This window comes from Saccoglossus kowalevskii, chromosome 11, assembly GCF_978046115.1.
Source record: "Saccoglossus kowalevskii chromosome 11, keSacKowa6.1, whole genome shotgun sequence".
Taxonomy (NCBI): Eukaryota; Metazoa; Hemichordata; class Enteropneusta; family Harrimaniidae; genus Saccoglossus; species Saccoglossus kowalevskii.
The window spans coordinates 727,354-742,265 of record NC_140651.1 but is presented as its reverse complement, the minus strand read 5'-3'; the positions used below and the strand labels follow the sequence as shown (position 1 = coordinate 742,265).

The 14,912-nt window shown below is 34.5% G+C and overlaps 1 protein-coding gene across 1 annotated transcript; it reads left to right on the top strand.

Annotated features, from left to right (window-relative positions):
• Positions 1-2,846: 2,846 nt before the first annotated feature.
• On the top strand, positions 2,847-13,902 carry LOC102805921 (uncharacterized). The gene is made up of 4 exons (XM_085505363.1): positions 2,847-3,414; positions 9,829-10,005; positions 12,580-12,712; positions 13,535-13,902. The coding sequence occupies exons 1-4, from the start codon at positions 2,872-2,874 to the stop codon at positions 13,831-13,833; spliced, it is 1,152 nt and encodes a 383-aa protein (XP_085361489.1). The 5' UTR covers positions 2,847-2,871; the 3' UTR covers positions 13,834-13,902.
• The last annotated feature ends 1,010 nt before the right edge of the window (positions 13,903-14,912 follow it).

The window sequence follows — 14,912 nt, the reverse complement described above, 5'->3', positions numbered from 1 at the left end:
AACTATGCAGTCACTAAATATTAAAACTATGCAGTCTCTAAATATTAAAACTATGCAGTCACTAAATATTAAAACTATACAGTCTCTAAATATTACAACTATGCAGTCACTAAATATTAAAACTATGCAGTCACTAAATATTAAAACTATGCAGTCACTAAATATTAAAACTATGCAGTCACTAAATATTACAACTATGCAGTCACTAAATATTAAAACTATGCAGTCACTAAATATTACAACTATGCAGTCTCTAAATATTAAAACTATGCAGTCTCTAAATATTAAAACTATACAGTCTCTAGATATTAAAACTATACAGTCACTAAATATTACAACTATGCAGTCTCTAAATATTAAAACTATACAGTCTCTAAATATTAAAACTATACAGTCACTAAATATTAAAACTATGCAGTCTCTAAATATTAAAACTATGCAGTCACTAAATATTAAAACTATGCAGTCACTAAATATTACAACTATGCAGTCTCTAAATATTAAAACTATGCAGTCTCTAAATATTAAAACTATACAGTCTCTAGATATTAAAACTATACAGTCTCTAAATATTAAAACTATGCAGTCTCTAAATATTAAAACTATGCAGTCACTAAATATTAAAACTATGCAGTCTCTAAATATTAAAACTATGCAGTCACTAAATATTAAAACTATACAGTCTCTAAATATTACAACTATGCAGTCACTAAATATTAAAACTATGCAGTCACTAAATATTAAAACTATGCAGTCTCTAAATATTAAAACTATGCAGTCACTAAATATTAAAACTATACAGTCTCTAAATATTACAACTATGCAGTCACTAAATATTAAAACTATGCAGTCACTAAATATTAAAACTATGCAGTCACTAAATATTACAACTATGCAGTCTCTAAATATTAAAACTATGCAGTCTCTAAATATTAAAACTATGCAGTCACTAAATATTAAAACTATGCAGTCTCTAAATATTAAAACTATGCAGTCTCTAAATATTAAAACTATGCAGTCTCTAAATATTAAAACTATGCAGTCACTAAATATTAAAACTATGCAGTCTCTAAATATTAAAACTATGCAGTCTCTAAATATTAAAACTATGCAGTCTCTAAATATTAAAACTATGCAGTCACTAAATATTAAAACTATACAGTCTCTAAATATTAAAACTATGCAGTCACTAAATATTAAAACTATGCAGTCTCTAAACATTAAAACTATGCAGTCTCTAAATATTAAAACTATGCAGTCACTAAATATTAAAACTATACAGTCTCTAAATATTAAAACTATGCAGTCTCTAAATATTAAAACTATGCAGTCACTAAATATTAAAACTATACAGTCTCTAAATATTAAAACTATGCAGTCTCTAAATATTAAAACTATGCAGTCTCTAAATATTAAAACTATGCAGTCTCTAAATATTAAAACTATGCAGTCACTAAATATTAAAACTATGCAGTCTCTAAATATTAAAACTATGCAGTCTCTAAATATTAAAACTATGCAGTCTCTAAATATTAAAACTATGCAGTCACTAAATATTAAAACTATACAGTCTCTAAATATTAAAACTATGCAGTCACTAAATATTAAAACTATGCAGTCTCTAAATATTAAAACTATGCAGTCACTAAATATTAAAACTATGCAGTCTCTAAATATTAAAACTATGCAGTCACTAAATATTAAAACTATGCAGTCACTAAATATTAAAACTATGCAGTCTCTAAATATTAAAACTATACAGTCTCTAAATATTAAAACTATGCAGTCACTAAATATTACAACTATACAGTCACTAAATATTAAAACTATGCAGTCACTAAATATTAAAACTATGCAGTCTCTAAATATTACAACTATGCAGTCTCTAAATATTAAAACTATACAGTCTCTAAATATTAAAACTATGCAGTCTCTAAATATTAAAACTATGCAGTCTCTAAATATTACAACTATGCAGTCTCTAAATATTAAAACTATGCAGTCACTAAATATTAAAACTATGCAGTCTCTAAATATTAAAACTATGCAGTCTCTAAATATTAAAACTATGCAGTCACTAAATATTAAAACTATGCAGTCTCTAAATATTACAACTATGCAGTCACTAAATATTAAAACTATGCAGTCTCTAAATATTACAACTATACAGTCTCTAAATATTAAAACTATGCAGTCTCTAAATATTACAACTATGCAGTCACTAAATATTAAAACTATGCAGTCACTAAATATTAAAACTATGCAGTCTCTAAATATTAAAACTATGCAGTCTCTAAATATTAAAACTATGCAGTCACTAAATATTAAAACTATGCAGTCACTAAATATTAAAACTATGCAGTCTCTAAATATTAAAACTATGCAGTCTCTAAATATTAAAACTATGCAGTCTCTAAATATTAAAACTATGCAGTCACTAAATATTAAAACTACGCAGTCACTAAATATTAAAACTATGCAGTCTCTAAATATTAAAACTATGCAGTCTCTAAATATTAAAACTATTCCGTTCAAAACATTGAACTGATAATTACTGAAACAAAGTTGTATATAAGTTATTGTTACAATGACGTCACATTGTCTTTTTTTACGTGATTCCAATATCCTTCAACCCAATCTTCTTTCCCACTTTGTCAGTCAGTTTGTTTAGTGACAATCTGGCATCAATCACTCACAAACACCTAACTGTCAACAGGAGATAATTTTGAGCGATACCAATAATAATTTGCGCCCTCACGCACTGTTAAATATATGAAAACGTGCGTTATTTTTACGTTGTCTTTCAAAGCACGTGGGCGTATGAGTTATAACGTTGATAACGTAGATCTTTGCATACATTGATTGTCTGAGATGCATGTGAGTATGCTAGTATCGGTACGACGAAGCCAACAATTTGTTCTGGTTCGATGCTTGTCAAACTCGACAAGACGATTGCTACAAGAACCAGGATTCAAATACACAGATTGTCTACGTCGCGGTGACAGCACACCGCCTCGCATAGCTGGCAGAAAATGGCTTGTAGGTTCAACATATGCTGGAAATATGCTCCCGAAATATCTGGCTCCTCCACGGAAAAACAAACCAGCCGTTTTCGAAGCTGTTGACCAGAATATTAAGGACATCAATGTGTGGGCTGAAAAGGCGCATTCTGTCATTGAAAAGAAACTTCATAATTTGGGAACAATTTTATTCAAAGGACTCCCACTTCACAATGTGAGTGATTATTCTGTATTTGTGAAGGGCCTTGGTTACCAATTCGGCAGCTATACGGCGGGTGGTGGAGAGCGACGCGAGGTGGCCGAACACGTTCTAACTGCTACCGACTCTGACCCACCAGAATGCACCATAGAGCCACACAATGAAATGGCTTACACTAATCATTATCCATTGAAGGTAGGTATAAATAAAAACATGTGTTACTAGATCTATTTGAAAAAATAAACCTGAGTAGAAGAATTGTTATCAAATAATAAACCTGAGTAGAAGAATTGTTATCAAATAATAAACCTGAGTAGAAGAATTGTTATCAAATAATAAACCTGAGTAGAAGAATTGTTGCATTTGAACATGTTGCAGAGGTGTTCAAATTGCTCAGGTTAAGAAGAGGGCGTAACTGGACAGTGAGCTTTAAATGTACAGTCCATTCACCCAAACATTTGTTTATTTTATAAGCCAGATCACGTGTCATATTTATATTCCATAATAGACCATTAATCGACAAACATATCACAATTATCATTGTGTAAAATATCGTCTTTACAGAACATTCCAGATAATCATCTGAGTTATATATTATGTTATCAATAACCAACATGTACATTTTCGATACAAAATAATAGCCGCCCACACGTTATTCAAATGAAAAATGCCATTCAAATATTATTTTAACTCCGAATCGTAACCGCTGATCAAATCGAAATTTTACATTCTCTATATTGATGTCTTAGAATTCAGTTACAAATTCGAAATTAGCTGTGGTATTACGTCCAAAGACTATCCTATATATTCATTTTGAAAATATTTGTTGAATCACCACGCAGATAAATGCGCAGATAAATTCCCAAAATAGTTTGCAATCGCCCGCATCTATTACACAGGGCAGTTTTATGCGAGTATGCCACAACTAACATACCTGGTGAAGTAAGCGTTAAAGTAGGATACGCCTGCTATGCCTGGTCAAGTGAGAAAGCATAGCACCACTCTCCGAGCGTGCCACACTTTCTTTACCTCGTCGCTCCCTTCCCTGCAGGAACAAGAAGGAAAATTATTGTGAACTCCCCAATAAAGCAAGTGCAATATAAAGTGTGGTGTATGAGAACGCAGTATTACACGTATGTTATAATAATGAAAAATCAAATAATTGTCTAAAGAAAAAAATACTTTGTATCTCCAAAGTCATTAGCAATTTGTGAACAGGATTTTCGTTGTTAAGTTTTGTAAAGTAAATATGCTTGGATTTCGTGTTGTTTTTAAACAATGACAGGCAGTCAATGTTCACATTTTATTATCACCTTTTCGAAAATCTTATGACTGCCACACAATGCTATATTTCGTGGTAGCTAGAAATGAGTGGGACACCATGCAAATACACGCTAAATAATATTAGCAAGAACGCTTTTGGTTCGTTTGTCTTAATAAACAAGCTACTCCTTAAGGCATTAACAACACTCAAGAATTGGCTAGCGTCTACACTTGTCAACCTACATTTCCTCGAACTGTCGCCTAAAAACATCCGCTAAACTTCGGTCTTCACGTAGCCACACTTCAGTACAAGCCACTCCGCCTTATCGGGCCTGGACCTGTGTACCTAATTTCTGCCACCGACGGCACACGTCACAAAATCACACACTGTGCACATAAGCAGCAAGCAGTCCTGCAAATCAAAATGGTTGTGAACTATGGCTGCTTCAACACAAAGAATGTTGGGTAATGGAAGGGAATTTAAAGGGAAATGTATTGTGGTGTTACCTCTGTGTGATTTACAATATATCTGCATTAAACTTGACTGTGAAGGACAATGTGGGAGTTGACGTAAATGACTGGTAGAAGCAAGGCTGGGCAAATATTGCACAATAGTAGTTACTAGTAATTAGAATTACCAGTCACGCAATCGAGACATTGTGAGATATCGAAATATGAATGGCAAACAGCAAGTGGCATTTCGTGAGATATAGTTGCATTGAAGCAAAGAAGTGACTTATTAATCCATGAAACATACTCACACATATTCGTACATATCATCCGGCTCTATTGTATGTGCCCCCCCCCCATACACAATCATGCTAACTGTAAATGGTTTCAGAACGGAGACCTGTTTTATTACTGTAAAACATTATGGACAATAAAAACTGAAACTAAGATGCTATGAATAACAGAATAAACAATGAAAATCTGTGATTTGCTACTTCCGGAAAATTATTAACAGAACCATAACATTTATAAAAAGCACAGTGCTGAGATTCACTTCGAGTATATCTAAAATATAATCTTACAATCGCATACGAGTAGTCAAAACGTACAGTTTGGTGACAGTTAGGAGGGATATTCCGTGAGAACATCGCTGTCACACGCAACGTAATATTACCGTAATTGGTATAGTACAGGTGTGATGGTTCAAATACCAAAATGGCAACAGTAACATAAAGACTTCCCTGGCGGTGATGATAACATACGAACACGGAGCCAACAGATGAGGTTTCAACTGGTACTGGTATTATTATACTCTGCAAACATCATGTAAAATAACTCGGTAAAACTCCAAACCTCCAATAACTAGATACTTAAACTCCAACACAATTCAACGAGATCTTCGATCTGATCTCAGTTCTGAACAACTCCCCTATATATACCCACACTGTTTATAAATAGACCATTACATCAGCATACATAATGAGTCTGGAACTTACTGCCAATTTCTAGAATGTTCCATTACCTTCTATTGCCTCCTACAGTGTCCTATTTACCTATTCAACCAGTTTCTAAACAAAATCTAGAACATTCTCAGTCACACGGAAGTGGTAAACAAGTCGTATGCGACATGCCTCCCCTCTCAAGAATATTATAACATATAATATTACATGACTAGCAACGACGTCAATAATACGAATACGATAACAATTTCAAATAAGACAACAACACAATATATCGAATCGAACTGAGTACATAAATTCGAAAATCACATACAGTAGAATATAATAAAATATGAAATACAGTCATAAACGAATAACATTCTACTATACTGTTCAAAAGTTCCTCAGTCCAGGAATATCCTCAACACGATGATTATATCCTTGCAGAGTCATCGCCCATCTCATCACTCGGTCATTTGCAAACTTGGCTTTATCCAGGGTCGACATCAGTAACGCGGGATGGACATTGTGCTGCTCGATGACCAACACCCTGACATAGAAAACACCGGATACTACTGCCCTGTCCCACATCAGTATTACTAATGGCAGTCTCATTACCATTACGCCTCACCTGGTTCTTCGTGAATAACTGTCGATCATGGCCACTAGGTACTGCTTTGCTATTACTGCCAACTCATCTAAATCTTTGGGTGCTCTTTCTTTAAGATAAACTGCAAGATCTCTTGTACAGGCACCAATAAACTGCTTCTTCACCATCAAGTCGGTAACACCATCATATGTTGCTGCAGTGCCTGACAACTCAACCCATTTAGCAAAATAATTCTTAAGCCACACAATTAACTGGTCAGGACTCTCAGAACTTTCAGGTTTAATTTCACGGAAACGCTTCCTGTACCCATCCTCTGTGAAATCGTATCTTGTCAACATCGCCACCTTCACACGATCATAGTCAACTGCATCAGTGTCGGACATCCTGGAATATACTTTAAGTGCTCTACCAGTCATGAGCGCACTCAATTTTGTGGCCCATCCATCTCTATGCCAACTCGCATTCGTTGCAAACCTCTCAAACCGCAATAAATAACTATCAAGTTCGTCCTTACCATCAACAAATGCAGGCAACTTCGGTGACTGTGCATCACTGACCACATTTCGTTGACCGCCAAAATCAGCTAGTTGGGACCCCGGCATTGCTGCTTGCAGCTCTAATCTCCTCAACTCAAATTCTCTTTCCTTTTCTTCCGCTTCCAATCGTAACTTTTCCTTTCTTTCCTCAATCTCCATTTTCCTTACCTCTGCTTCCTTTTCCTTTTCTCGCTGTTCTGCTTCCATTCGCAATTTCTCTATTTCACCTGCTTCCGCTTCCAGCCGAAACTTTTCCTTTATCTCCATTTTCCTCACCTCTGCTTCTATTTCCATTTTTGCCATTCTCTCTTCCCTCGCCGCTTGTCTCTCAGCTGGCTGAGAACTCAGTTGCTCCAAAATAAATTTCCTTTTGTCTTCTCCAGTCATTCCCAGTTCATCCGCCCACTCCATCAACTCTTGTTTCGACATATCTTTTATCCCGCTGGCCATGTTGTCTTCTATGTCTTCACTGTTCCCGGACGAGCCCCCAGATGTCACACACAACGTAATATTACCGTAATTGGTATAGTATAGGTGTGATGGTTCAAATACCAAAATGGCAACAGTAACATAAAGACTTCCCTGGCGGCGATGATAACATACGAACACGGAGCCAACAGATGAGGTTTCAACTGGTACTGGTATTATTATACTCTGCAAACATCAAGTACAATAACTCGGTAAAACTCCAAACCTCCAATAACTAGATACTTAAACTCCAACACAATTCAACGAGATCTCCGATCTGATCTCAGTGCTGAACAACTCCCCTATATATACCCACACTGTTTATAAATAGACCATTACATCAGCATACATAATGAGTCTGGAACTTACTGCCAATTTCTAGAATGTCCCATTACCTTCTATTGCCTCCTACAGTGTCCTATTACCTATTCAACCAGTTTCTAAACAAAATCTAGAACATTCTCAGTCACACGGAAGTGGTAAACAAGTCGTATGCGACAATCGCGATGTTCTTTTAACACATGAAACGGATATGTATAATTCACATTTTGTATAGTTTCAATACGCATACAATCAACCGTATATATTTTGACAATAAATCCCTCTTTCACATTGTGCAAATACAAACAAGACATTAAACCTTGCTGACAGTAACATGTAAGTCCGTAATGTGATGGTAAAACTTCAGTCGGTCCACAAATTCCAACAATATTGTTGAGCCACGACAAGTTTTTGGTATACAGCTGAACATAATATTGTAACATAATATTGTATAGGAAGTTTTAAAACGCTGTCCATTCTACTCAATGCAATATCTTCACCGAGACTGTTGGACACTTTCAAAAACAATGTTTCGACAAGTGTTTTATAAATCCGAATGAAATGTCCGGAGTCACGGCGAATACTTCTCGCGAGGCACCCCTCTAAAAACGTCTTCAACTAGTCTCGGCAACTCTGGCCTATTGATATTGAACTTTGCAGCAGCGGTTTCCCTCTTCAAATTATCAAAAATACTCTTGATGCTTAGGAGAAGTATGTCCATTGTTTCACGGAAACGACTATCCAAAGGGATTTTAGTTTTCTCAATTTATCAAGATGAACGTCCCAAGGATGTTTTTTTACGAGAAGGAAATGTATTTTGGCAGTATTAATTTTCATTGCAACACAGACAGCAAATACTGTTACTGAAGCACACACTTGCATGCATTTCCTCTGATCCCCTGCATGCATTTCCTGCTTGATTAGAAAACATCTAAGATGACGAGACTATATGTGACAACTATATGGTGAAATGTATTAGATGGTGAGACACTGCATGACAATTACAATTGGAAATCTATACTCATTGTCCAAACGTTTGGACTAAGTTTTTGAGCAGTGTTTGACAATGTTTTGACTAACTTTTTGAGAAGTGTTTGACAATGTTTTGAACAAACATTTGAGCAGTGTTTAATAACGTTTTGACCAACTATTTGAGCAGTGTTTAACAATGATTTGACTAAATATGTGAACAGTGTTTGACAAAGTGTTGACTAAATATTTCAATAGTGTTTGACAATGTTTTGAATAAATATTTGAACAGGGTTTGACAATGTTTTGACCAAATATTTGAGCATTGTTTGACAATGTTTTGACTAAATATTTGAGCAGTGTTTGACAATGTATTGACTAAATATTTCAATAGTGTTTGACAATGTTTTGACTAACTTTTTGAGAAGTGTTTGACAATGTTTTGACTAACTTTTTGAGCAGTGTTTGATAATGTTTTGACTAAATATTTGAGAAGTGTTTGACAATGTTTTGACCAAATATTTGAGCATTGTTTGACAATGTTTTGACTAAATATTTGAGCAGTGTTTGACAATGTTTTGACCAAATATTTCAATAGTGTTTGACAATGTTTTGACTAACTTTTTGAGAAGTGTTTGACAATGTTTTGACTAAATATTTGAGCAGAGTTTGACAATATTTTGTATAAATATTTGAACAGTGTTTGACAATGTTTTTACTGACACAAGACGTATACCTGAAATGTAGGTTATATTTCTGAATGCCTGTATAACAGGTATTTTTGGAATTTGCGCAACCTACTAAACGATAAAGTTCTATTTTTGATAAATAAAATAGAGATGAAATAGTGTTTTAGAGATGAAATGTTCTGTATTGCATTTATAAAATTATATTATTAGTACATACACAAACAACGTTAGTAGATATCGTGCAAGGAGAATTCAAATTGAATTAAATATGCATGACTTGAATTATCAATGTATCTAATGTAATCACGAGTTTAACTGTTGCTGTGTTAAGACTGGAGATAAATAAATAAGTATTTCATTTGCAGATTATTTTCTTCTGTGATGTTCCACCTGAACAAGGAAATGGAGGAGAAAGTGTAATATGTGATGTGAGAGAAACGTTACCAAAGCTTGATCCGGAAATTGTAGACAAATTTGACAGACTTGGAATTCAGTATCGACTTTATATCTCTAGCTCAGGAAAGTATAAAAGTATACAAAATGTAAGAAATATTACTCAGTTTATTAGTAATACACATAAAATCCACAGGAAATCACACTCACACCGACAATGCGATGTAATTGATATGCAATCATAACTTATGGATATTAGCAAATGCTGGTTCCGAAACGTGTGTGTTTTAAATAAAAAACAATTTCATCCACTTTGTTCACAAAGTCAAAACTTATTATGTTGGCTAAGCAATATAATGTATAACAGTCTTACATCTAGCACTGTTCCAATTCTTCAGTGATTCTACGGTAAACACTCAAGGTAGCGTAGGTAGCTCGTATTCCTACTAAACATGCACAGATGAGACGGTGAAACTGGTTGTACGGTATTCCTGTACAAATTTCACGACTTCCGCCTTTCGGAACTCACTCAATAAGTCTAATAAATTTCAACAGCATATCAAATATGGCGGCATACATATGGCGGGTGTGACGTCTCAAGTTATTCAAGTCAAAAGTCGATAATGTTCGCATTGACACACCAAATAAATCCGAATAATTCCGACTATCCAATAGAAAGATTTCAGCCAATTCAGACCAAACTGCTTGCAGGCCACAAAATAGTCAAATACCGGTCGAATTCGAATTTGTAAAGTTCTATTTGACCGATACCAATCACAGGGGCAATTACCAACACGCACGACTAGATAGAATTCACTGAAGACTTCAATCGAAATAGAATTCACTGAAGACTTCAATCGAAATAGAATTCACTGAAGACTTCAATCGAAATAGAATTCACTGAAGACTTCAATCGAAATAGAATTCACTGAAGACTTCAATCGAAATAGAATTCACTGAAGACTTCAATCGAAATAGAATTCACTGAAGACTTCAATCGAAATAGAATTCACGAAGGTTGTGTCCAGCATTTACACATACAATTCCCGTCTCACCGTATAACATAATACAATAGTTAACAATTACAAATACTTTGACATAAATACAATAACTCATTTACTCATATTTATATATTACTTAAATAGATTTCGATGAAAATATGTATAATACATATATTTTTAAAAAGTGGGCAGGACATACACGATAGATTAAAAACAGCAGAATGTAAAATAAAAGAGACTAGTAGTGGGCAACACTACTAGTAAAATAAAACCAATATAACAAATAAAACTAGACTTAGCTTTTAAAAAAAGGTGAACACGACGTTTCGAATGGGCAAGCCAATTCTTCTTCAGGTGAATGATTAAAACCTGCCCACTTTTTAAATTTGTACTTTGAGCTTCAGGACATTGTATCCATAGTGGATCCATGGTGTGCTTTTTACTGGAGTGTTTAGAGCTTAGAGCTGCCTTCACTTTATTATACATATATTGTTATACTGTTACACTAACAAAGTATTTAACCCAACCAGAGGCTGTAACTTTCGGTTGGTCACTTGGATTTTGCACTCTGAATAAACCTAGTAATACATCTTTCTTCGGAAATAAAACCTTCTAATCAGCTCCAAAAGATAGTCTCTCTCACTAGGTAGACCTGAGTTGGTGAGGTACGCCAGGAGGATCCATCCATCTCCCACCAAATAATTTCTAAACCAGGCACAGATGATAAAGTGAACATATTTTTTTAAGTCTCGCACGATCGCCACTGTGAAGCCGGTACCAATATTTTAGGCCAGACCATCATTCAGACAAACTGGTCTTCAAATGCCCTGACTCAAAAATGGCTTTGACAATCGTTTCCTTTCATTTGTGACATACCCTCTCCTTGTTTCAGACATTTGGATTTGTATAACTGAGATCAAGACCAAGCAAACAAGAGAACTAGATATAGATTAATGGTCGAGTCACAGAGTCCAATTCATAAACAGATACAGATATGTGTGTGTGTGTGTGTGTGTGTGCGTGTGTGTGTGTGGGGGGGGGGGGGTGTCTACCTATCCAAGTGACGCCAAATCCATGGACGCACACTCACAAAGTGAGCCCATTGGTGAATAGTGAAACCCCTTCACTTTGTTTCATAATTTATATTAATATTTAATCGAATTTAAGTCAGGTTTTAATATTAATATTAATATAACGTGAACCATACCTTACCCCGATACTAAACCTAAGCTTCGCAAACATTTCTATGTTCAGTCACGGGATATTCAACTCTAGTTTAATTAAACTTAATTAAAGTGCAATTCTCCATTGTATTGCATTGTAATTGAGTTTAATTAAACTCCAATTAAAACGCAACCCTATATAGGAACGCGTTTTAATCGAGTTCATATCGCAACTATATTAAAAGTTAATTCAACTATATTAAAAGTTAATCCAATGTGTGGCGTCACAACGATAGTAAGACCTGTTAGGGTGTGTGTGTGTGCAATATAACGTTACTGGGTGTATTGTCTCTCTAATTTCACGCAGACATATGGTCAGTTCACCAAGAACAGAAACCCATCTTCCCCAGAAATGCTAAACGGAAAAGCATCCATGCGCAGCATCAGAAACAGTTTACACAGTCGCCAGCCCCTGTGCCATAATATGCACAGAGGTTATCGTCTCAGTCTACCATGATTTGTAATTGTCATGAATCAATTATTATTCATGCTTAATCAGGTGTTTGGTACAACTGACAAGGTTATAATACAGAAGTTCATGGAAGATCGTGGATATGGGCACACATGGGAGAATGATGGATCATTATATTATTGGTCAACACTGCCCGCTTTCAGAACACATCCGAAAACAAGTAAGATAAAAACACAACAATTTTAATGTAAACAGTGGTGGATAAATATAATTACCGTATCCCGACCCGGCGCCAAAACTCGTCCCATCATACTAAAATTCACATGGGATACATGTATTTCTATTTTCGGGTTCACGTTCCTCCAAGCGCCCATCCCCTAAAACATGTCCCAAATTTGATTGTCTAGTCATAAAACCTGGTCTTTGATTTTTGTTTGAATTTTCCGAATAACGGCAATTGAATTTATATAATACAGTTTGGATATTGACAAAACATGTTGTGAATGCGATAGACCACGGTAACCACGGTACACGTGACAAATGTAAAATGCGATAATACTTCATTCCATATTCAGCTTACGTTTCAAAAATTGTTAATTACCCTGTTTTTCAAATCGAGCCCTTTATCAATTCCGATCTTTCTTCGACATCGATAAATCACATTTTTACACATCTGCCTTCAACATCAAAACATACATTATAAATGTGAATTATAGTACATATTGGCAATACGGTTATTTTCATTCTACTACTATGTTTTAATACGTCATTTTAATGCAATGTTAATGCATGGTGAGTTTCAAAAAAGTTTACATAAAAACAGACTGTGTTTGATATATTTCGATTTCACAATGGGTTTTTTTTCTTACATGATAGCAGTCTTAGAACGCAATAATAGAAATTATAGTGGTATTTAGAACATGGTTTTATATTAATAAATCATTCTGTTACTGGCTAAACATACAGGCAGTTTATGTTTATATATGATTTAGTGATTATATTCAGAATTGCTTATTTCCTAACTCCAACATTCTCCCAACAGAAGAAAGGGTCTGGTTCAATTCAGCATCGGTAAGTCATGCATCCTTCTCCAGAGATCACCCATGCTATGCTGGCATGGATACTCCAGATGACAAACTCCCCTACACTTGTTACTATGGCGACGGTAGCGAAATTGAGCCTGAGACTCTACAACATATCCGTGACGTGCTGTGGCAATCGACAGTAGCTTTTCAAATGGAAAAAGGGGAGGTGTTAGTTTATGATAATATTTATTCTCAACATGGTAGAATAGGGTATACTGGTGAACGTAAAATGTATGTGACTCTTATCACAAATTAAACTAACTTGCCTGAGACTTGTATATGTGGAAAGGATCAATAAAAAGTTACTCGAGTTGAGATAAACATACATTTTATAGTGTCCTTGCACCATCACTGTTTTTCATCAATGTGTGACTGATACCCACACCTTATGGTGTGAACATTTGGGCAAGAATAATAGTTCATCCTCAGGTATTAAATTGTTGGCCATGACTTTATTAGCGGGTGCCTTACCTATAATGATTTTCACCTACACGATCACCATAAAAATGAGAAAAATGCTTTTTTCAGCATGATAAATTCATGTTTATTATGAATCAACAAAATTATATTCAATAAAAACAAACAGAATTATTATTTAAAGAATGTGATATCAAATTAAACCAGAAAAAGTAAATAGATTGAACAACTGTTAATAATATGCAATTGTAGTATAGCATTGGTCAGGCATTTTCAATTTAGAAAACTAAATAAAAATTACTTTATATAACTGACAATATCTCCTATAGCGTCAATAAAATGAACAGTCCTAAATTGAATATAGGATTGATTTTCATCGTTCATTTAAAAATCTTATTGTTGAAAATAATATTTTGTCATCACAGGAATAAGTTTGCGAATCACATTGTGATTACTTGTAACCAATTCATCAATTGAAAGCCGCAATAATTAAATAAATACGTAGATAAAGTCTGAACCTATTATTTCCAAGTTGTGTTGGAAATGGAAAAACAAACCAAAAGCATCAAAAAATCTGTCTGGTGAGATTAAAAAAACTGTAAGCCTGTACCTTAAAGATGGGGGGGGGGGTATTACAGCGCGTTTTCCACAAAGGACAGTATCACACGTTGTAAAATTGCGTTGTAACATAAGGGTTACAAGGGCGACCAGTAAATTTTGCTTGGGGTAAAATTTCGTTGCTTGAAATTTGAGGGAATTGCATTTAGATTGCAAAACGGTTGTTATGGAAAAGTTGGCTATTACAGTTAGTTTAATAATACAATTTTATTTGAGAAACCGATCTTTAAGTAAATAAAGATTGGTCACAGTAACTGGTTGATATGTTATGTAGTGCATTCATTGTGTTATGTAGTACAT

What these genes read in the sequence shown, in the direction of transcription:
- LOC102805921 (XM_085505363.1), top strand. Translation starts at nt 2,872, where the DNA reads ATGCATGTGAGTATGCTAGTATCGGTACGACGAAGCCAACAATTTGTT. An exon ending in CTAATCATTATCCATTGAAG is followed by an intron (nt 3,415 to 9,828) that starts GTAGGTATAAAT and finishes TTTCATTTGCAG; the next exon opens with ATTATTTTCTTCTGTGATGT. An exon ending in CAGAACACATCCGAAAACAA is followed by an intron (nt 12,713 to 13,534) that starts GTAAGATAAAAA and finishes TTCTCCCAACAG; the next exon opens with AAGAAAGGGTCTGGTTCAAT.